This window comes from Microcaecilia unicolor, chromosome 5 (assembly GCF_901765095.1).
Source record: "Microcaecilia unicolor chromosome 5, aMicUni1.1, whole genome shotgun sequence".
NCBI classification, from domain to species: domain Eukaryota; kingdom Metazoa; phylum Chordata; class Amphibia; order Gymnophiona; family Siphonopidae; genus Microcaecilia; species Microcaecilia unicolor.
This window is the reverse complement of record NC_044035.1, coordinates 335,666,644-335,690,202: the sequence shown is the minus strand read 5'-3', so window position 1 is coordinate 335,690,202 and position 23,559 is coordinate 335,666,644. Positions and strand designations below refer to the sequence as shown.

The following is a 23,559-nucleotide window of genomic DNA, read 5'->3' as shown; positions in this document are numbered from 1 at the left end:
CACGCCTACTTCTTCAGGTATTCTGGCGTAAAACGGGAACTCAACTAACGTACGTCCTCCCTCAACGCCATCTTTGATCCTCCAGTTTGGGACACTCTTTGTCTGGTTTCTCCTCAGAGGCCTGTCTGATATGGGTAACCCTACAGCATAGCCCTCTGAGTCATTGAAACACTGAAGCCCCTCCACCCCGACAAGGTGGTGTCCCTTCGGAGGGGATGATCAAAATGTTTTCAATTTTATTTATGTTATGTGGAGGCATATTTTCAAAACCCTTAGGACCCTTTTCCCAGGCGGCATGAAACTGGGGCCTTGTGGTAGAGTCAGCGTATGGGTTTGCCATGCGTCAAGGCCCCCCTTTTATCGCTGCCTGGGAAAGGTTTTATTTTTTTTTTTTTTTGTAAGAGAAGGAAATGGCTGTGCGGTAAGTTAACACTTGTTACTTCCTATTTAGGAGTCAGTAAGGGTTCCTTTACTGCCCCCGCTGCACAAAAAAAAGGCCCTTTGTCTCAACCATGCATTGAGATTTCAGACCTCTGCTTGCCTTTTGGGTCCTGCGTATGGAATGGTGATGATTTATGAAAATACTGCCCTGGAGGATCTGGATTTCAGCTTTCTATGTAACAGCCTAAATTTGGCTTCCAGAACCTGCCTCCCACATTTTTCCATGTCATTGGTACTCACATGTACCAAGACAGTTGGCTCCTCCCCAGCTCTATCCAATCCTATCTAGGTGATGCGTGAGGTCCGCCACCTTCGCACGAGGCAGGCAAGTGACCAGGCGATCCTCATGTCTACCAGCCACCTAGCTATCTACATGCCTAATGATCAAATCACCAACTACAACAGCTGTCCTAACCCTTCTCTCCTGGGCAGAAGCTTCTGGAGACACATCCTTGGTGCGAGAGGATTTCCAATTAATCATCAGAAGAGAAACCAAGTCCCTCTTGCTAGAAATGTTGGAAAGACTTTTGAGGTGCATTCAATCCGGGGGACATGAGGAGTAAGAGAAAGAAGGTGATGAGTCCTTATTGTGTTTGGAGGCTGGAAGTGGGAGATTTGGAGGGTAAGGTGGTTCTTGTCTGGTTGAGGGAATTAGATGAGACAGGTGAAGGGAGTGGTTGGGCTCTATCACTTGGGCTTGTTAGCATGGAGAAACAAGAGTTACCTTGTGCAACAGCATTAGAGTGGCCATACTGTTTTTATATGGCATAAGTGTGGGCCATTAAATATATCAGTTAACTCACGTTCTGATGGCAGTTTTTATTCTGGCAGGTATATAGACACCTATGACAGGAACTGCATTATATAAATATGATGAAGTTGTCTACCTAGTATGTGTTTGAACCATGAGAAGTATGATATTACATATTACAGATTTTCACTGATAGTATGCAGTGCTATTTTGCTGTTCAGTACTAAAAGTGTAAAAACTATTATTCACTGCTAGGAGTTAGACATCCATTTGATCTATATGGAAGCCTGACCCCTAGCAGTAACATCACAATATTACCACTAGAGGTCTTGGCAGCCATTTTGGGGAGCTAATGGCCACAAAAAAGGTATGAGTAGGCATTGCTTCTAACCTACTAGTCACCAGGAACCCCCCCCCCCCCCCATAAGTCAAGGTACTGGCTTAGGGGAGGGAGATTTAAGGGACTTTTGACTCAAGGGTGATTTAGAGGGCTTTGGGCTCCAGGACGTGGGTTGATTTTGGGGGAGGCTACCACATGTTGGGGTTGTGCCCATATCTGGAAGGTTGGAGTGGGTAGATGTTTTTGCTGGCAAGAGAGGGGATGTCAAGTGATGGCAGGGGAACTTTGCTATGCTGTCAGGGAAGTCAGATGATGGGGGGGGGGGAATTGGGTGACGGTGGGGGGATTTTGTTACGTAAGAATAGCCATACTGGGTCAGAGCCATTGTCCGTCTAGCCCAGTGGCCAATCCAGGTCACAAGTACCTGGCAGAACCCAGGGGTCGGGTAATGGTAGAGGACTTTATTGTGCTGTCTGGGGGGTGGGAGATGGTGGGCAGGACTTAATTGTGATGTTAGGGGTTCCCATGATGGCAAGGAGGTGAGCTTAGTTGTGGTTTGGGGGATATTAAGTGTATTTGGGTCAGATAATTACTCTGCTTATAGCTTATGTTTGTCTCATTTGCCTGGGATAGATTTGCTGATTTCCACCTGTGCCTCAGGCTATAGAGAATAAAACACTGTCCTGTATTGTGGAAGGCAGACGCTCCTCCGGCAGGCAGATGCTCCTAGCTTGTCTGGTTGGTCTCTTTCCTTCTCCGGGACTCCAGATACAGACTTCAGCAGTTCTCAGTGTCAGCTGCTGCTGATGGCACAAGTGTGATAAAGATGCTGTTTCACAGTCTCTGATGAGTAAAATAACAGGCTAACACAACAGTGAAGTCTTTATCTGCTGCCAGCTCATTGCTCCTCTCTCTTAGTCAATACTCAGGATGTTCTCTAGTGTTACTCCATGAGGCAGAGAAAACATAGAGGCAATTCCTACCTTATGTTATGGTAGAGGTTAGGCATATCAGTCACTCAGAGTTACGGAGCCCCTAAGGTATTCAGTGATAACGTCTTGTAGCTCTGGTGTTATTCTCGGTAGATGATAAGTCTCAGGATCCCCATAAGGGTGATCCCTGGTAGAAGCCCAAACCACAAACAGCCAAAAGAACATATACATAAGCATAGCACGTACTGAAGAATCAGAATTATATGGCCAGCTTCGTATCTTGTATAAACAGTTGTCTGATTGGATAAGCAGGTCACATGAATTCTGTTGGGACCGATCAGGTGTAGGTGTACATAAGAACAGGCTATGAGTAATGGCTAAGGTGCTGATGGACATTACACAGGCCAAGATGGACTCTGGTATCTAACTGGTCTGGGCTGATATATATACAATGAATCACCCAAGATCTTTCTGGGTCTAAACAGCATATGGAAAGTCCCAGGCCTCATGATCACATAAAGAACAATGAACAAAGGTCTATTCAGTGTTCCTACACAAGCAACTTGTCCTTGGCTAGATGCTCAGTATCCAAGATGCTGTGCTTCAGGAAGTCATGCAGAAACCATGATAGTTTGGTCATGATACAGTCATGGTATGGTTCATGGCCCTAAGGTAGGCCTCAGACACATCTTAATGTGTATGGAGTTACCCCTACAGGTAGGATCAGGGAAGGAGGCATCATGGTAAGAACATGATGGGGGTGGGGGAATTGACTGGCATTGCAGGGACCAGTAAAGTCAGGATTTACAGCGGTCCTGATGTGCAGGTTCCTCAATGCCAAAGTGGATTCCCTATGTGAAATAGGGTACACACGTCTGTATAGTTGTCCTGACCGAGACCACTCCCTCTCCCTGCCCTCCTTACACCCCCTTGCCATGTAGATGTACTCAGCTTCCCCATGTCTTGAATGCCCCTGTTCTTATAAGGCATTTAAAAACATCTGGGCCTCTCCGGATTTAAATGCTGTCATTATACCTAGGGCTGCTTCTAAAATAAGCTTCATAGACATCGATGTTGCCTTTATAAAATAGATTCAAATTTTGGACCTTTCACATAGGCTTCTTGTTATAAAAGCAAGCCCACAAAGAGTAGTTTGTTCAAGTATTAACAGGGATTATTAACTCATCTCTATGTGAAGGCCTGTTGTGGCTTCTTTGAAAAAAGCTACAATAAGCCCATTATTGAAGAAATAATCCTTTACTTTGGGATTAAATGTGATAATTACTGATCAACTTCTAATCTTCCCTTCCTAGAGAAAATGAGTGAATAGCCTGTGTTACATGAATTAAATGTATTTTTGGCAAAAATGTTTGCCTAGGATCATTACCAATTTGGATTCCGTGTTGGCCACAGCTTGTGTTTCCTGTACTTTTATTTTAAGAAATTTCAATTGCCTTTCTCATGGCGAATCATGATAATTTTTTTACAGCATTAAAGGTCATTGGAGTGCAGAGAGGAAGTTCTAAGCTGGTTTCAATCATTTCTTTTAGACAGAATGCAACAAAGTGGGGCAAAATATATCTGACAGGTTTCTATTGGTGATAATGTAACATAGGTTCTATTATATATTATATACTAGTGTTGTATAAAAGAATCTCATCACCTCAGTTCTATTACACATTCTATGTTAGTGTTCTATAAAAGAACCTTGTCACCTAGGTTCTATTACACATTCTATGCTAGTGTTGTATAAAAGAATCTTGTCACCTAGGTTCTATTATAGACTAGGCTCCTACCACACAAGTCTTGGGGCACCTAAATGGAAGTGCCCACTAATAGAATTGCCTCATTATTGTCAGAAATTTACTGTATTAGAATTTAGCATATAACAGTTGAAATTGCCATTTCATATTTTCATTTTATAGTGTTCAACAACTTGTGGCCTGGGTGTGAAACATCGAGAGTTGCAATGTACAGAAAAAGGTGTTTATGGAAACTGATCATTTCTCCCCACCGAAAATGCCGTAATATAAAGAAGCCCAACATTGCACTGCAGCAAAGTTGCAATAATGGAGGCTGCCCACCACACACAGCATATAATGGTAGATCTGGATGGTATACTTCACCCTGGCAACAGGTAAGGAAAATAAATTATTTCTTTGTTATATAATAATAATAATAATAATCTGTTAAAATTTGATAGTGATGGAAGCATATAAGTATTTAGATATTGCTAAGTTGTTTTTTTTTTTTTTTAATGATAGGAACTAATGCATGCGATCTCTGTAGAATATTTGTAACTAGTACAACATCAGTATTAATATAAATGTATGGGTAGAACAGCAGCATGGTGCAAAGGAGTCCATTGGGTCTGTTTATTTATTTCCACAGTTTATATACTGCACTATCCAGTGTCTGCTAGATGGTTCATTGAACGTCCCTGGGAGAAGGACGTCCATCTTCCAATTTATGTCGCAAGATGGACGTCCTTCTCTTTCCAAAATGAGCCCAATAGTCTACGGCAAGATAGTTGGCAAAGATGTATCCAACATAGAGCTGATATTTAGTGTACCCAGTCCATGGAGACAGGGGCATCAATTTGGGGGGCAAGATTCTCTGGGCCCAGCCTCCAATGAGGGCCCGGTGCCGGGTTTGTCTCTTTCCTGCTCCTGTGTGTTGGGACCCAGTTGATTGTGTTAACGCGATAGCCCGGGTCTTGGTACACAGGAGCAGGAGGGTGACAAATCGAGGGAGGAGCAGACGCAGGAAGGGAAGGGGGTAGGGGTGGCATGTTCCTGAGTGGGGTGGGGTGGGGTAGGGCGGCTGCGGCAGCAACATCCACAGCGGCCCTGTCCCGGGCCCGGCTCTGTCTCTTGGCGGCCCTGCATTATGTTTAATTAATCTATACAGAACTCGGAGAAAGTTATAGTCATCATTCGAAGAGTGAAGAAAAGGAGACAGAGTCAAGTGGCGCCTTAAAAACTAACCAATTTCTTCAGACATGGGCTTTTGAGGACAAGAGTCCACTTTGCTAGATATCAAAACTTTGCTGCCAGTTCATTGGGAATTATTTATTATGATGAAATAAACCTACATATTTATCAAGGTGCTGTGATTTAGAAAAAGTAAAACAAGGCAGTAGAGAAACAAGCAAATGTTTTGCAGAAGATGTGTTTTAATGTGGGCAATGTGAATGCAAAGAGATAGAGAAGGAAGATGAATAAGAGAAAGAAAAGTTTAAAATATTCTAACACAAAAGTTGCGTATGGGTTTCAATGATTTACAACAAAATATTCCATTCTTAGTTGTTCTGTGACATTATACCCAGTGGCGTTCTGAGGGGCGCTGACACCCGGGGCGGATCGCCGATGCGCCCCGCCCCCCCCCCGGGTGCAGTGCCCCCCCGTGCAGCGCGAACCCCCCGGCGAAGGGACACCCCCCACCCTGGCTGAAAGAATCCCCCCGGGTGCACGCCGCTGGGGGGGGGTGCCGCGCGCCGGTCAGCGTTGTTGGTTTCCATGCTCCCTCTGCCCCGGAACAGGTTACTTCCTGTTCCGGGGCAGAGAGAGCATGGAAACCAACGACGCTGACCGGCGCGCGGCACCCGGGGCGGACCGCCCCCACCGCCCCCCCCCCTTGGTACGCCACTGATTATACCATAAATCACAAGAATATAACCATCTCTTTCTGAATCTTGAGTGTTTATGATGAATGCATTACACAGAAGTGCTAAGGATCATATTGTCTGGGGTGATGACATTACAAAATGATTAAGATCAGAAACAAGAAAGATGAAGAGAAGAAAGCAGAGGACCAAGGGAGAGGGTAGTCTGGTGCTGCTAGCTTTCATATCAAAGATAGCCCTTGGTGGGGCAATGAACAGTACTGACATCATTTTTGCCTGCAGTGTACAGTGACATGTGGTGGAGGCGTGCAAACCCGGACAGTGCAGTGTCTGTTGCATGGCAGTGCGGCAGCTGCATGTTTACCTCATCAGAAGCCGGCAATATCGAGAGCCTGCAACACTAACTTCTGCAGACCTCCTGAAAGAAGAGGTGAGCTATGACATCGCACAGGATAGGTTGTTTCTGAGTGTATTTGCAAAATGTATACACTTTTTCATAACAAAGGTTATATTTCTTAGAAATTAATTGCTTTTTATCTCCCACATTTAATATTATTTTTCCATTTAGATGAACACAAAAGGAATTTGTTTTAACCTTTAAAGTGATAGAAAAGTTTTCTAAACATATCCTAGGGGCCCGTTTAATAAAAGGTTGCCACGCAGCAACCTGGAACTACCGCTGGCCCAACGCGGGTTAAGGAGGTAATTGTATCCCCAGTGCATGCCATTTCCGTCACAGGGAGTTACCTGGCAGTAATTGGGCAGTGTCGCACGCTGCCTGGTTACCAGTGGACTAGCACGGGAGCCCTTACTGCCACCTCAATAGGTGTTCCCACCGAAAATGGCCGTGCAGCAATTGTGAACTTACTGCATGGCCATTTCTTTTTTTGGCTTTTTTTCCCGCTGCGGTAAAGGTCCTGGCAGGCAGCAAAATGGCTACTGCCAGGGCGCATGGCCCCTTTAACCGCAGCTTAGTAAAAGGGCCCCCTATTGTGCTGATGTTCATGAAAAGCAATTTATTGGCGCACTGCACATTTTTTTCATCCAATTTGCTGCGCAAACCAGTCCCCTGCCTCTAAAGGATGTCCAATGATCGGCTTTCCATTATCTGGACTGCCCTCTGCCAGGGTTAGTCCGGATCATTGTCGTCTTACTGTATTTATTTTATTTATTGGAAGTATTTATAACTCACGCCATCCTCAGTTCTAGGTGAGAAGCAAGTGCACTAAATGCATCTGAAATTACATGTCTCTCTTATTACAGATGATCCGTCGTGCCTGGATCTCTTCGACTGGTGTCATTTGGTCCCAGAGCACGGTGTCTGCAACCACAAGTTCTACGGCACACAATGTTGTAAATCATGCACAAAAAAGAACCTTCTCTTGACTTTCCACTGACATGAGTCTGTTCGAGTCTTCCAGGAGATTTCGTTTCTTGAGACAGGGCACTGTAACACAAGCCACTGATCCATCAGACCCCATGGAGTTATTCTAGATGCTGATCTGAAGTACTGTGGTCAGTGGTGAATGCACCCAGGCTTCTCTGAACTGCATTCTCATGATGCATGTGACATGAGGTTATTCCTAACTGCCACTATTTCCAGTGGAAATTATATATTTTTTTAAATCTTCCCGTGCCTTATCATGATCTTACTATGCGCTATGAGAAAGCGGCTCAATTTGACACGTAAAGACTCATTTCTGATGAAGTGCAAAAGATATTAAGAAGCACTTGAAAACAAGAAACGGCAGGTTCTTTGTATTGTACTTTTATTTCAATACAATAGCATTATTTGCACTGTTGAAGTTTGTATAAAGAAATTGTAGAATGCAGAATGGCTGTTTTGAACCTGTAATATGACTGAGGTATTTTTCATTGGTAGCAGGTATGAATAGGAAATCATTCTGCCTAAGCAAACAAACAGTATCACTTCAGCAGGAACTGTCTTTAAAAAATGAAGATGGTTTGACTCGGCTCTACTTCATAGGAGTGTTCTTTAAAAAGTCATTACTGTACTTTTGCATATTTTTTAAATTTTTTATTTTTTTTTCATTCTAACACATGCTTCATGGACTTAGTATGTCGCTAAAGTAAAAAAAAACAACAAAGAAGAAAGACATTTATTTGCATCGTTTCAGATTTGAGGGAACACAAAATGAAACAAATGTTCTTGTTTCCGTGTCTTTTAAAAATGACTGCACCTACTACTACTACTTGACATTTCTAAAGCGCTACTAGGGTTACGCAGCGCTGTACAATTTAACATAGAAGGACAGTCCCTGCTCAAAGGAGCTTACAATCTAAAGGACAAATGTACAGTCAGTCAAATAGGGGCAGTCTAGATTTCCTGAAAGGTATAAAGGTTAGGTGCTGAAAGCAACATTGAAGAGGTGGGCTTTGAGCAAGGATTTGAAGATGGGTAGGGAGGGGGCTTGGCGTAAGGGTTCAGGAAGTTGATACCAAGCATAGGGTGAGGCGAGGCAGAAAGAGTGGAGCCTGGAGTTGGCGGTGGTGGAGAAGGGTACTGAGAGAACCGGTAATGAAGTGAGGTCTGGGTGAGTTCCCCCAGGGGATTACTGAATTATAACTGGCTCCTGGCCAGTGACTGGGAGGAGTAATGGGAGTGGTTATTGGCTGGAGGGGAGGTGTATACCCAGCTGATTGGCATGTGGTGGATATGCCAGGGTATAGCACTGCTGCTGTAAAGAGTGAGGGGGAAAATTGATACTTGTCTAATGACTGACAATGAGATGTAATCAGGGGGAGGCGTGAGGTGAAATGAAAACGTCTGCCATTTTGATCACGGGGTCTTCGGATGCCCTAACCTCTGCCGAGACCCATGAAGGGAAGGGATATTCTGCCCGGCAGAAGAAGAAGGGACTGCAAGTGAAAACTACGTCTGCTGAGAAGCAGAGGTCGCGGTGTGGAGGCTCCAGGGAAGGGAGAGAGAGAATACGTCTCACCAAGAGTGGAACAGAGAAGAAGCCTGTTTGGGCTGGAGGTGGGTGAGAGAAACCACACCTTCAGGGAAGAAGAACGGACAGGGAGGTCTGGTCCAAGATGCAGTCTGGCAGCTGGGGAAAAACCCAGTGGGATGCTTGCCTAGCAAGGGATGAGACAAACTGCAGCCCTGGGTTGTCTTGCTGGGTGGGATGTGCTGGAGAGCTATGAGGCAAGTGGACATTGAACAAGACTTAATCTGAGGGATTACCATCTGCTTATTGCCCCGGAATTGCCCCTATGGGAATGAGAGTTAATGACTGTTTAAACGATACCTGTTGCTGAAAGTTTCAGTTGGTTTTGCTATTAGTAAAGTTCACTGTTTATTCTTTTTCCTGGGGCTGTGTTAAAATGGAAAAGGTGGTGGAAACCCTCCCCCCACCAGCCTACTGGGATTTAGCCTGGCACCGGCCTGTGCCTAGCTCACAGAGACTTTACCTTTTCTACACCCTGGTCTGGATGCCTGACCCAAAGAGCTTAACCGGCATCCAGCACTGACTGGAGGGAACCAGGGTTACACTAGTAATTCAGCAAAGAAGGAATGACTATGGGGTCCTTTTACTAAGTTGTGGTAAGCGCAAGCATGTGTTTACCGCAACTTTAAAGAGCTTAATATGGGATGCACTGAGGTGTCCCACGGTAATTTTGTACTCTGCGCGCACATATCATGCGGTAAAAAAGGTCTTTATTTTTTTCATAGAGGCAGGGGCATAGCCAGACCTCGCCGGGAGGGGGGTCCAGAGCCCGAGGTGGGGGGCACTGTTTAGCCGCTCCTCCCCCGAGCCACCGCTGCCACATTGGACCCCCCTGCCGGCCTACCGACAACCGCCTTGAACACCCCTCCTGCCACCAACCCTCCCCCGCCGTCGCCGCCCGCCCGCCGCATCAGATACCTTGTTTGCTGGCGGGGGTCCCCGAACCCTGCCAGCCGAAGACAGTCTTCTTCAGCGCCAGAGTAGCGCCTTCATTCAACGAAGTTCCTGGTACGATCAGCTGTTTCTGATGCCTTACGTCCTGCAGCGTGCATGTAGCCCCGTGCAGGACGTAAGGCGTCAGAAAAACAGCTGATCGCACCGGAACTTTGCTGAACGAAGGCGCTACTCCGGCGCTGAAGAAGATTCCTCTTGGCTGGCGGGGTTCGGGGACCCCCGCCAGCAAATAAGGTATCTGATGTGCGGCAGGGTGGGCAGCGATGGCGGGGGAGGGTTGGTGGCGGTGAGGGGGGGGTTCAAGGGGATCGTCAGCAGGGAGGCCAGGGCCAAATCTACAGGGGCCCAGGCCCCCTCAGGCCCCACGTAGCTACGCCACTGCATAGAGGGCACGTATCTTGGGGTGGACAAGGAAGCATGTCTACACTAATCAGTTAGTGCATGATTAGCGCATGAGCTCTTATCGCCTACAAAATAGGTGGCAATAAGTGCTTACACGCTAATCTTTCTTAATAGCCACCATTAGTGCCTGGCCATTAATGCTGGACATTGGAAATCAGCCTTTTTCTGGCTGCGGGGAAGAAATGGCCTTAGCATGTGGGAAAGACCCACATAAGAAAATTCTAATTTAAGTTATTTTTTTGTCAGGTGAGGGATTAGATCTCGTTCACTGAGATGGCTCAACCTTTTACTTCTCCTAGTTCAAAGGGGTTGGAACTGTCCCGTTCATTTGACTCTTTTTTTTTTTTCCTTTTAAGCAGTAAATTTTGGAAATTTCTCCCAATAGATGGTTTGGTCTTTTTTAAGACCTTTCTATTTCAAAGATTTGTACACAGGAATACATTTTTTATGAGTTATATGTGACTTTCTGTGTATTAATTGTATTAATTTAGGTATTATGATGTAATTTTACTGATTTGTGATATTTCGTATTCCTGCTTTGTACTTGTATGTTGTATACTGTGATCCCCATTGAACCAGTTTCTGGTATATGTGGAACAGAAGAATAAATATTATTATTATTTGATAATTAGGTCTAATTGTGTTGGTGCTAAATTGGCAGGTTATTTCTGTTTTTTATATTTAAATCTATTTATCAGTTTCAATATTTAAACAAGCATTCTACTTGTACAGAAATACAACATTAAATATAAGCCAAAGAAAGAAAGAGGGAAAAAAAGAAAAAAGGAAAATATCATACATTATTATTCATAACATATCATCTATATATATAAAAGGCACCACTGAAGCCTCCAGCCGGAAGTGTGAAGCGCCAGAGATATCCGGTTTCCCCATGAGTGAAGGAAAACAGCACAGCAGGAAATCCCACGAAACAGTGAAGGACTCAGAGGGGGGAGGGGAGAGAGATGCCCTCACTCTCTCTGTAACAAAAACACAGAACAGCAGGAACAACACTGAAGGACTGGACTCGGAGGGGGGGGGGGGGGGAGGAGAGGGCAGAGGGCAGGGACACACACACTCCCACATGCACACTCTGAAGAAAACCTTGCTAGCCCCCGTTTCATTTGCATCAGAAACGGTTTTTTTTTACTAGTTATATATATATATATATATATATTATATATATATATATATATATATATATATATATTCAACGTTTCCTTAGACCACTATTCGGGAACATAGTCAAAACTTGAGAAGAGTTATTTGTGGATTAACTTAACATATAATAAGGCTACACGTGGTGGCTTCGCATGATTCTTATATTATCTCAGTTGTTTAGTATCTAGAAAGGATTTCAACTGTTCTGGAAGAAAAAGGGAATATTTAGTTTCAGCAAAACGGACCGAGCATTTACAGGGATATGCAAGGAAAAATGTCCCTCCCAGATTCAGAACTTCTTGTTTCATTTTCAAAAAATCTTTCCTCCTGTCTTGGTCTGTCGAGTAACATCGGGATAAATCCAGTTATTTCTGTTTTAAGGGGCCCTTTTACTAAGCTGTGGTTAAAAAGTGGCCTACAGTAGTTGGACATGCCAAATTGGCAAGCACAGGTCTGGGGAAAAAAGGATTTTTTTTAATGGGGCAGTAAATAGCCATATGCTAAAATCAAACGTGGCACACAACTATTTACTGTCTGAGCCCTTACCGCCACCCACTGACCTAGCGGTAAGGGCTCACACGTTAACTGCGTGGTAATCAGGCAGCACACACCAATGTTTTCTATTGCAGTAAACAGCACACGCCAACTTTGAAATTACTTCTAGGCACCCCTGGTGGTAGTGTTGATTTGTTGCATGCTACCTGAGCATTAGCCCTACCACTGCTTAGTAAAAGGGTCCCTAACTGCCTTTGGGGTCCTTGTACTAAGGTGCACTGAAAATGGCTTGTGGTAGTGTAGCGTGGGTTTTGGGCGGCGCCGATCCATTTTTCAGCATGCCTGTTAAAAAAAGGCCTTTTAAAATTTTTGCCGAAAATGGACGTGAGGTAAAATCAAAATTGGCGCAAGGCCATTTTGGGTCTGCAACCTACCGCCAGCCATTGAACCTAGTGATAAAGTCTCACGCGGTAACCAGGCGGTAATGACCTATGCGCGTCAAATGCCACTTGGCTCATGTCGATACGTGCGTCCAAAAATAAAATTTTTCGGCCGCGCATATCGGACGCATGCCAAAAATGAAATTACCACAAGAGCCACGCTGTAGCCGGGCAGTAACTTCATTTTGGCGCTCATTGGGTGCACGTAGACGCTTAAGCAGTTTAGTAAAGGGCCCCTTTGTTTTTTCCTTGTTTGTTCTTCAACTCTCTCACAGTGCTGTAGCGAGGGCTAATGGCACCTGGGGCGGGTCGCCGCTGCGCACCTCCCCCGGGTGCAGCACGGCACGACCCCTCCCCTCTGCGCCCCCCCGGAGCGCATTCTTACCTGCAGGAGGGCCGATCCGCCCCAAGTGCACGTCACTTGGAGCTGCGTCGGCCCCGCTGGTTCCCTGCTCTCTCTGCCCCGGAACAGGAAGTAACCCCGCCCCTCCCGCCCCCCCCCTTCCTACGCCACTGCTCTCTCCTTGATGTGGTCTTGGTTAGTATCTTTTGTATATGTGAATATGTATGTTTAAAATTCAAAAAGGAAAGACCTGCATAAGAACGCGCAGGCCACTTTTTCCTGCACCATTGTAAAAAGACCTCTATATTGATTGCTCAGGCAGCTCAAAAGAATAAAAATGTACTACGTAATAGATAATGCTTTGCTTTTCCACTTGTTGCTGAAAAAGCAAAGTTACATTATGCTGATTTTTTTGTGTTTTTTTAAATGAAGAACTGACTTTCTGCTTTGCCTAACGTACTGAATATTCAATGGCTTAAAAAAACGCATACTTCACAGTACATAACCCCTCATTCTATGGCAGCTTTTGCATGCTTAAATTTATACAATGCCGCCATTCATGCGGGTAAGTGTACATTTATGCTTGTAAATGGTAGCGGTACACCTAACTGCTATTCTATAATTACGTGCTAAATGGTTTAGCATATAGGTCCCGGTTATTTAGCTGGCAGCGTGCAGGGCTTTTGCTGTCCACTACCAGCGTTTCTGGCAACCAGCATATCCAGGTTTTATTAACCTCCCCTTAGTCCCCCAATGGTCACCAACCCCATCCCACCTTCAAAAAACTTTTAAAATATTTTTTTCCAGCCTCTATGCCAGCCTTAAATGTCATACCCAGCTCCATCACAGCAGTATGGAGATCCCTGGAGCAGTTTTAGTGGGTGCAGTGCACTTCAGGCAGGTGGACCCAGGCCATCCCCCCTACCTGTTACACTTGTGGTGGTAAATGTGAGCCCTTCAAAACCCACCAGAAACCCACTGTACCCACACGTAGGTGCCCCCCTTCACCCCTTAGGGCTATGGTAGTGGTGTACAGTTGTGGGGAGTGGGTTTGAGGGGGGGGGGTTGGGGGCTCAGCACACAAGGTAAGGGAGCTATGCACCTGGGAGCAATTTCTGAAGTCCACTGCAGAGCTCCCTAGAGTGCCCAGTTGGTATCCTGGCATGTCAGGGGGACCAGTGCACTACGAATGCTGGCTCCTCCCATGACCAAATGGTTTGGATTGGTCATTTCTGAGATGGGCGTCCTCGGTTTCCATTATGGCCGAAAATCGAGGACGACCATCTCTAAGGTAGACCTAAATGTCGTGATTTGGGAGTCCCCGACCGTATTATCGAAACGAAAGATGGACACCCATCTTATTTCGATAATACGGGTTTCCCCGCCCCTTCGCCGGGATGTCTTGTGAGGACGTCCTCAGGAAAACTTGGGTGCCCCTTTCGATTATGCCCCTCATAGTATCTCCAATTGTCTTTGGTATGTTATTCAGCTCACATGATTTTCTGATGCTTTATTGAAGAATCTGATGACCCCTGATGCAGGCAGTCACTGAAATTTGGCCGAGCCAGTTCTCTACCTATAGATAAAGTAGTCACCTGGTCTACTAGGCGGGGTTTGTTGCAAAGCAGAGGTGTAGTAAGGTGTTTTAATGCAACATTGGAAGTTGATTTCACAGCTAACACAGTCACAGATCTTTGGGAAGGAAGTACATAGTATTACATTGTTAGGTTTTCAAGGCAGAAACTAGGTTCATGAGCCCTTGGGCCACTGCCGAGGAGCGGCAGTGGCAGGCAAAACTACCCCAAACCAGAGACAAGGTAGAACTCTGACAGAAACAGCTAGACTTCACCTGCACTTGACCACCCACCCCCAGGAGTTGAGCCCCTGGGTGGAGACGGCTGGCAGGACTTACCGGACAGGCCAGGAACTGGATACCAACTAGGCTGAACAGGGACTGAGGGTCAGAGGGGAAAGGAATATACATGGGCAGCAAGGCAGGAAACTGGGCTAGGACTCACAGAAAGATAATACTATACAAGGCAGGAAATGGACAAGCTAAAGGACAGGAACTGAAAGCTGCCAAGCAGTCCCTGAAAAAGGTTACAAAGACACTGACAGACAAGAGACAGGACTGAAAGCCACTAAGGGCATAAACTATAGAAGTCTGCCCTGCACAGTCCTTTTTCTCCAACTTTTGAAATTGTCATTTTATTTTAGTTACATTTGTACCCACGCTTTCCCACTCATGGCAGGCAATGGAGGGTTAAGTGACTTGCCCAGAGTCACAAAGAGCTGCCTGTGGTGGGACTCGAACTCAGTTCCTCAGGACCAAAGTCCACCACCCCAACCACTAGGCCACTCCTCCACATAGAAACCCTACTCTAGTCTATTATATCTGTCCAGCTACGATCAGGGCACAGACTGTGGAAGTCTGCCAGGCTTCCCAATTACTGGTGTTGCCATCTAATCACTGCTAAGCTTCTTTGGATCCATGTCTTCTAAACAGGATTTCTTTGTGTTTATCCCACACATTTTTGAATTTCATTATCGTTTTCATCTCTACCACCTCCCGTGGTGTGAAGCACATTTAAATGTCAATGTAAATATCTTTCAAGGTAAACTTATCTTCTGAAATACAGAATGCATGTAGACTTTGAACACATGCCCTTACCATACCTACAACACACTTCTTTTAGATCTGTGCTTTCCACCCACCTGTTCTAAAATTGCATATTTTGCATGTATACCAATTTACATGTTTAATTCTGATTTTTAAATATATTATGACTACCCTTTCTAAAATGACTTCCATTATGCATTAAATGTCCACGGTGTTTGGCACAGTTTGAACATCAAATTTGGAAGTTACTCAGAAGAAAGAAGGCATATTAATGTATTTTCCAAACCAACATAGCTGAGATAGGGTTGTGTGAACTGTAATTTTCTGGGGAGTAGCTAAAAGGGACAGTTACTTAATTCTACTCAATCCCACAGCCTCTTCTGATGAGTGTAATTCAAGATCAGTGTATGGTTATGCAACTCAGCACTAATGCTAGACAGTGGTTAGTTCAAATTGTCAGTTCTATTTGTAGCAATATGAACGGAAAAACATGTATCAACTCATATTCTAGGGAACCCTGAATGGCATCTTAGTCAATTCGGATCTTCCACGGCATTACTCATAATTCTTGCATTTTTAGATTTTTTCCCCATAGGAAAATTGCAAGTTTCTGTTTAATAATTGTGTTTAATTATGTGATGTAAAAAGTAATTTATTAATAGCTTTTTGGTATACATTATTATTTCTTAAGTTTCTCATAGAAGTCAACCTGGGCGACTGTAGAAGATAACAAAACGCAAGTGTTGATATTCAATTTTTTAAAGTTTTATACTAATCATTCTGTTATGTTTCTGTCACTGGGACATTATAAAACTGTTGAATAAAGTATCAGGAATAAGAGGAATGTACAGTTTCTTGTTTATTCCACAGATCTGACCTATATTTTTGGCCCAATAATTACCACTGAAAATCTCTAGACCATCCCTGTTATATCCCAAAAGAACCAATAAGCAAACCGAAAAATGCCGTCCTGTACATATCTGTAATAATGCAAAACAAACAAGTGAGTTTCAGAGAAAAGTGGGACAGACAAGAGGTCACAGTATGAGGCGTCAAGGAGGTAGATTCAAATGTAACGTCAGCAAATATTTACTCATGAAAATTACGATAGACACACCTTCCAAGGGAAGAGATGGAGATGCATACAGAAACAAAGTTCAAGAAAGCATTGGATAAGCATAGGGGGAATCAAAGAGGCACTTTACATGTAAAGAAATGAAGGGGTGCCAGAGATCAACTGGGGTCCACAGAAGTGCACCAGGATAAAGCTGGGCAGGTCGGATCTTTTGGTCTTTACCTGCTGCAATTGTCCATGTTTCTCTGCAAACAGAAAAAAAAAAAGATGTGAATTTATAACATGCTTTGAGCACTTGGCCATGAGCTAAGAAGCACATTTCATGCTGAGTTACATTTTACAATCTGTAACATGGATAGAATTCCAATTTAAAATACAAGTATTTTCATCCATATGGACTAGTTTAACAGTCGTGTTGAGTAGATTTATATTTTATTTTATTTTTATTTATTGCTTTTGTATCCCACATTTTCCCACTCGTTGGTAGGTTCAATGTGGCTTACACGTTACATGGGGAGCAGTTACAAAGTTTCAATTGCTTTGACGTTTAGTTCTAATACAAAGGGTTATTTAAAGGAATATCGAACATATAAAGTTGGATTTCCAATGAAGAAGAACCGTCAGTGCAGTAACTATGAAGAAATCAAATAGTATCCTTTGTGAGTCAGAAAAGCTACCTTTCATTACTGATGAACGAAATATGAGCATGTAATAGGACAAAGGTTTTGTGATCAGTAGGAGTTGTTGTATTAGGTTCCATACATCTGACCAACAGGATTTTAAACATGTACAATCATATAACATGTTGAAGTATACCAGTTGTTGCCTGACATCTCCAACAAGCAGAAAACTTTGTACTACCTGAAATTTGACAATATAAAGCTAAGTGATCCATAATTACTTTAGAAATATTAATTTTTCTACATCATTTTAAATCCGACTCATTAGAGGTATTCTGTATATCAGCAGCAATGCTTTGAGGGCCGGATGCACTAAACTTAATGAGCCCTTAATGAGCCATTAACGAGCAAGTAGTAAACCCTGGCATGCACTAAACGCCATTTCCCGATCATGGTAGCAGCTAACGAAAATGCAAATCATTATAATGCGCTGCAGTACAATTGCAAGGCTATTATAATGATATGCACTAACGTTTACCGATTCCCCTTAAGGTGGAAACCCTAACGTGAGGTCTGCACCTCTCGTTAGGCAGGGGCTGCTGTGGGAAAGGAAAAAAAAAACAAGCTGCGCGTCTGTGCCTAGCATTGACGTCCTTCAAGGACGTCCCTGATGAGCACTGCTTTCTTTTTTCCCTACCGACACCCCCCCCGCCCGAGGTTGCTGCCGCTGCTCCCCCTCCCCCTGCATTGAAAGAGTTTTCCACAGCCCCGCCCCCCGAGGCCACCGCCACCGCTCCCCCCTCTCTTGAATTGACAGCTTCCCCACCATCCTCTGCACCCCCGTGGCCAGGCCCCCACCGCCCCCCTGAGGTCATCCCCGCTACCACTCCCCCCTCCATTTACCACCTTTTTATCCTTTTCTCATATAGGCCCTTGACAGAATACTATTTATTTAGATTTTGCTCACACCTTTTTCAGTAGTAGCTCAAGGTGAGTTACATTCAGGTACTCTGGATATTTCTCTGTCCCAGGAGGGCTCACAATCTAAGTTTGTACCTGAGGCAATGGAGGGTTAAATGACTTGCCCAAGATCAGAAGGAGCAGCACTGGGATTTGAACTGGCCACCTCATGATTGCAAGAGTGGTGCTCTAACCACTAGGCCACTCTTCTGCTCCTAGCTTAGTACTGCTAACCCTTACTCACTTATTCCACCCCCATGTTTTATTATTCACACCTTAAGTAATTCCCTTATCCCTTATTTGTTCTGCTTGTCTGTCCTATTAGATTGTAAACTCTGTTGAGCAGGGACTGTCTCTTCATGTTCAAGTGTACAGCGCTATGTACATCTAGTAGCGCTATAGAAATGATAAGTAGTAGTAATAGTAGTAGTCTTTCGGATTCCAAAATCTTGCTACTCTTTGGGATTCTGCACAGAACCTTGCTACTCTTTGTCCTTATCCCTTATTTGTCCTGTCTCTCCTGATTAGATTGTAAGCTCTGTCGAGCAGGGACTGTGTCTTCATGTCCAGTGTACAGTGCTGCATACATCTAGTAGCGCTATAGAAATGATAACGACTACTACTAGTAGTAGTTATTACGGATCATCCTAGTGCCTACTTTTGGGTACCATTTACTGAATTCCTGAATTTGCTTTTGATAGCCAATTTTTTTTTTCTTTGACATGAACTATAATTACATGAAAATTCTGCTGCACATCCCTGGGTTAATAATTTGAGCAACATATGCTCCACACCACCACCATAGCTGGAGTATTAATTCGTTGACTTTCGTTGACTTTCAGTTAACTGAAGGTGGGAATGTGTTGCCCTTATGTATGATTTTGGGGAGATTTTTAATTTAAAAATATTCTTCATTTTGCTGAAGAACAAGCTATTCATGGTTAAGGATGAATAATTTTAAAAAAATGCCAAAATGTCACCTCTCCTTCAATAAAGTTGGTTGGATAATGACGTCAGAGGGCGGAACAGTGAGAGGGAAGGGAACGCGGGAGGCGAGCTGATGTCAGGAGGGATGTTACGAACGGAACGGAAGCTAGCGCCAGCCAGCCAGAAAACATTCAGGTACAAATCGAGGGGAGGAGAGAATCGCGGGACATCGAAGGGAGGGAGGGAGGGAGGGGAGGGGAAGGGGAGGGAAGGGCAGAGGAGAGTTGATGGACATGGATGGGATGGGAGGACAGTAGAGAGAATCGTGGGACACGGATGGGAGGGCAGGGGAGAATCGCTGGACATGGAGGGGATGGGATGGAAGGAGAGTTGAAGAATCGCTGGACATGGAGGGGAGGGCAGGGGAGAGAGAGAATAAAAGCTTACAAGACAGCCTTCCTAGGGCCCGTTTCATTGTTGAGGAAACGGGCATGGTTCCACTAGTATACAAATGAAATGGTGGCTTGAGTCTTATGCATCTCAAGCACACATATGCCATAATTGAGATGGGTAAGTGAAATGACTAAAAATATGCAACAAAAACCTCTTGTGTTCTATGAGATACTATTTAGTTCACTTTTGGCTAACTCAAAATGGTTTTCTTTCTCATCCTGTAGCAAATACATGGGCTCAGTTGTTTTATTTGTTTCTGGGCCAAATGCTTTGCCCATCCAAAATGGACTGTTAAAGATAATTTATGCTTTCACTGGAGATGATTTATTCAGTCTTATTTTTTTAGAAGCATAAAATGCAAAAAGCCTCTTAAGAGGGTATACCATTGTTTTTTTTTATTCCAGTCACTTTTAACTGTTTACAATCTATGGCTCTGATCACTCATACTAAAATAACAATATTCATGGATTATACAGTAGTTTATGGGCTACATTCTGTATATGTTGTAGAAAAAATGGTGGTGAAAAATTAGCACTATTGTACAAATGGTAGAATGCCATTTATAAAATAACATTTCTGATGCCAGGATATACAACCAGTTTCGGGCACAAGGATTTACACCAACTAAAACCTAGTTTAAATCCTCACTTCTAAATGAAGTGCGGATCTGTCTTCTTCTGGGTACTGCAGCTGGCCCTGGAACCTCCAGAGCTTCATCTCTCTGTGTTGGAGAGGAGGGGGAAAGATGCAGGAGGCTACCAAGCCCCTCCTGAGGATGGTCCAACCACTCATGGGGTGGCACATGGGGTCCAGGGTGGGCAGGTCGAGGGGAGGGGGTACCGGCCACCGGGACAGGGGACCGGCAGAGCTGACAGCATCTGACTACATCTGGAGCAGACCGCCCCATCACCCAACCCTTGGTACATCACTGCTTCCAGCTTTAACAAGGTATTGTTATCTTTCTTGTACTAATTTTCAGTGATTTGGCCCATCTTTAGTAGAAGCTTTTTAAACAAAGAATACACTCTAGCTCCTAGTCAGAAATTTGCAATCATATTTTAAATGTAGTGCAAGTTTGTATAAGAAAAACATGTTCTTACACTACCATCTGCTGGTCAAAATGCTTGTAGCAGTTAACCTAGTGAATGAAGTTTGGGAGACACCCATACAGAAAAATGACTGTGGGGTCCTTTTATTAAAGCACGCTGAAAAACGGCTTGCGGTAGTGTAGGCGCAGGTTTTGGGCGTGCACCGATCCATTTTTCAGCGTTCCTGTAAAAAAGGACTTTTTAAAATTTTTGCCAAAAATGGACGTACGGCAAAAACAGAATTGACCTAGCGATAAAGACTCACGCGGTAACTGGGCGGTAATGACCAATGCACGTCAAGTGCCACTTGGAACGTGTCCGATACGCGCGTCCAAAATTTTTCAGATGTGCGTCAAAAATGAAATGACCGCCAAAGCCATTCGGTAGTCGTGCGGTAAGTCCATTTTGACACGCATTGGGCACACGTAGACGCTTACATAGTAACATAGTAACATAGTAGATGACGGCAGAAAAAGACCTGCATGGTCCATCTAGTCTGCCCAAGATAAACTCATATCTTGAATTTGTACCTGTCTTTTTCAGAGCACAGACCGTATAAGTCTGCCCAGCAGTATTTCCCGCCTCCCAACCACCAGTCCCGTCTCCCATCACCAGCTCTGGTACAGACCATATAAGTCTGTCCTCCCCTATCCTAGCCTCCCAACCACCACCCCCTCTTCTCCCCACCTGCTCCGCCACCCAATTTCAGCTAAGCTTCTGAGGATCCATTCCTTCTGCACAGGATTCCTCTATGCATATCCCACGCATGTTTGAACTCCGTTACCGTTTTCATCTCCACCACCTCCCGCGGGAGGGCATTCCAAGCATCCACCACCCTCTCCGTGAAAAAATACTTCCTGACATCTTTTTTGAGTCTGCCCCCCTTCAATCTCATTTCATGTCCTCTCGTTCTACCGCCTTCCCATCTACGGAAAAGATTCGTTTGCGGATTAATACCTTTCAAATATTTGAACGTCTATATCATATACCAAGTACAATGAAAAAAGTAGAGGGAGAAAATTCAGTAGACCTACAAAATGTCACAGCCATTTTGGAACAATCAACTGCAGATGCGACTGAAAGAGGGACATTGATAGTTTCGTTTGTTTTCCAGCAGGACCTGATTGCAATAATAAGACTTTAATTTAAATCAACTAACCATTTGTTTGCTGGCCAGAAAATCTGGTTTTACCCTGATGTGACTAAAATTACACAAGGAAAGAGAAAAAAGTTCCTATCTATGAGGTCAAAAATTCTGGAATTAGGGGGTTCTTTTCTCCTTGCATACCCCTGTAAATGTGCCATCAGGTTAAATCAGTTAAAATATATATATTATATGCCTGATCAGCTTAAGACTTTCCTAGATGCAAAACAACGTTAGAGACAAGATGTATGGGAATAACGGCGACATAATTTCGTATTTAATTTTGTTTGTACTGTGTATATACTTCACTAATTCCTAATGCCCCCTCTTTTATTGAGGTCTAAGGAAGCCAAGTTATATTAAGCATGTGGAAGAAGAATGTTTTCCGGTATTAATAATTGACTTTATACTTAATGGCTGTATTACACTTCACAGTATTATATATCTGTATAAGTATATAAAAAAAATTATAAATCATAAACATAAAAACAACAACAAAATATGATGGAAAGATCATACTTTCTATTTTATCTGGTTAATTTTCTTGGAGTAGCCTAGTGGTTAGAGCACCGGTCTTGCAATCCAGAGGTGGCCAGTTCAATCCCCCTGCCGCTCCTTGTGATCTTGGGCAAGTCACTTAACCCTCCATTGCCTCAGGTACAAACTTAGATTGTGAGGGACAGAGAAATACCCAGTGTATCTGAATGTAACTCACCTTGAGCTACTACTGAAAAAGGTGTGAGCAAATCCAAGTAAATAAAATTGTATAGATCCTGCTTGATCCTCGCCTTTCCCCGCACTTAGGGGCTCTTTTACAAAGCCATATAAGGGCCTACACATTGTAATCCACAGGGTACAGGGAGGGTTGTATGCCCCCAATGCTCTGTAATTCTCCCCAAAATTCTCTGTGCCCTTGCAATCTGGATTTGTAATCCACAGGGTAAAGGGAGAGTTGTAATCCACACTGCTCTGTAATTCTCCCCCGAATCCCCTGTGCCTTGCAGTCTTGTCCCCAGGCAAGCCCCGGGGATTAAATATGCCTCCTCTCCTTCCTTGGCTTTAGTCCCCCTCAAACACCCAGCTCCAACCTAGGCAGCCACCTGGTCCTGCTGTCCAGGCATCGATCTCTCCCTGGGGCCCTCCCCAGCTGCTCTCTCCTAGTTTTTGCCCACTGTCTGTGACAATAGTTCCACAGTGGGGCGAGTCTCTTAGCGTTTCACCAAGTCCTCACTAGATTCCAAACTGTATCAAACTTCCAGACCGAGGCAGTCCCTTCTCCCAGTCTACCTTTCTCTTCCCTCCCCCTTCCGCCCCTGAAAGGGAAACGGAGTAGCCGTGCTCTTTCACCCCCCCCCCCTTTCTCCCAGGTTCCTCCACCTTGGTCAAGTTAAAGAGCATGCTAGCTTCTAAACAGAAATTAAACAGTTCTCTGGTTCTCCTTTGTTTTCATTTAACACAGTCTCAATAAACCCAATATGGCTTGTTCAGCTTCAACCTTTGCTCCACTCCCCTCCTACTAGCAGGCTAGGGAATGTAAAGGTCCCACCCTTTCTCTGTCAGCACCAACTCCTGACAACCTCCCACTGGACCCAGGTCGAAACCTTCATTTATTAATTCACTACTGATGTAGCCACCTTTTCCTTCCCTTCATTAGGCCGGAGAACCAGGCAGCCATCAGCCCTTTTAGCTCTCTACCTTTGACTCGAGCCAGAGCAGAAATGTCCATAGGCTCCTCTTCCATGCTCTCTCCTCTCTCTCCAGCCCCACTCTTCACCTGTTGCCAATCCATAGGCACTTCTACCATCCTCTCCTC

General features: G+C 44.3%; 1 protein-coding gene across 1 annotated transcript in view; it reads left to right on the top strand.

The window, feature by feature from the left end:
• Positions 1-7,642, top strand: part of ADAMTS18 (ADAM metallopeptidase with thrombospondin type 1 motif 18) — a 103,481-nt gene extending 95,839 nt beyond the window's left edge. Inside the window, 4 exon segments of the mRNA XM_030202636.1 lie at positions 4,390-4,456; positions 4,459-4,601; positions 6,372-6,519; positions 7,353-7,642. Of these exon segments, the coding sequence (XP_030058496.1) occupies positions 4,390-4,456; positions 4,459-4,601; positions 6,372-6,519; positions 7,353-7,486 (492 nt within the window). The 3' untranslated portion in view covers positions 7,487-7,642.
• Positions 7,643-23,559: the final 15,917 nt, after the last annotated feature.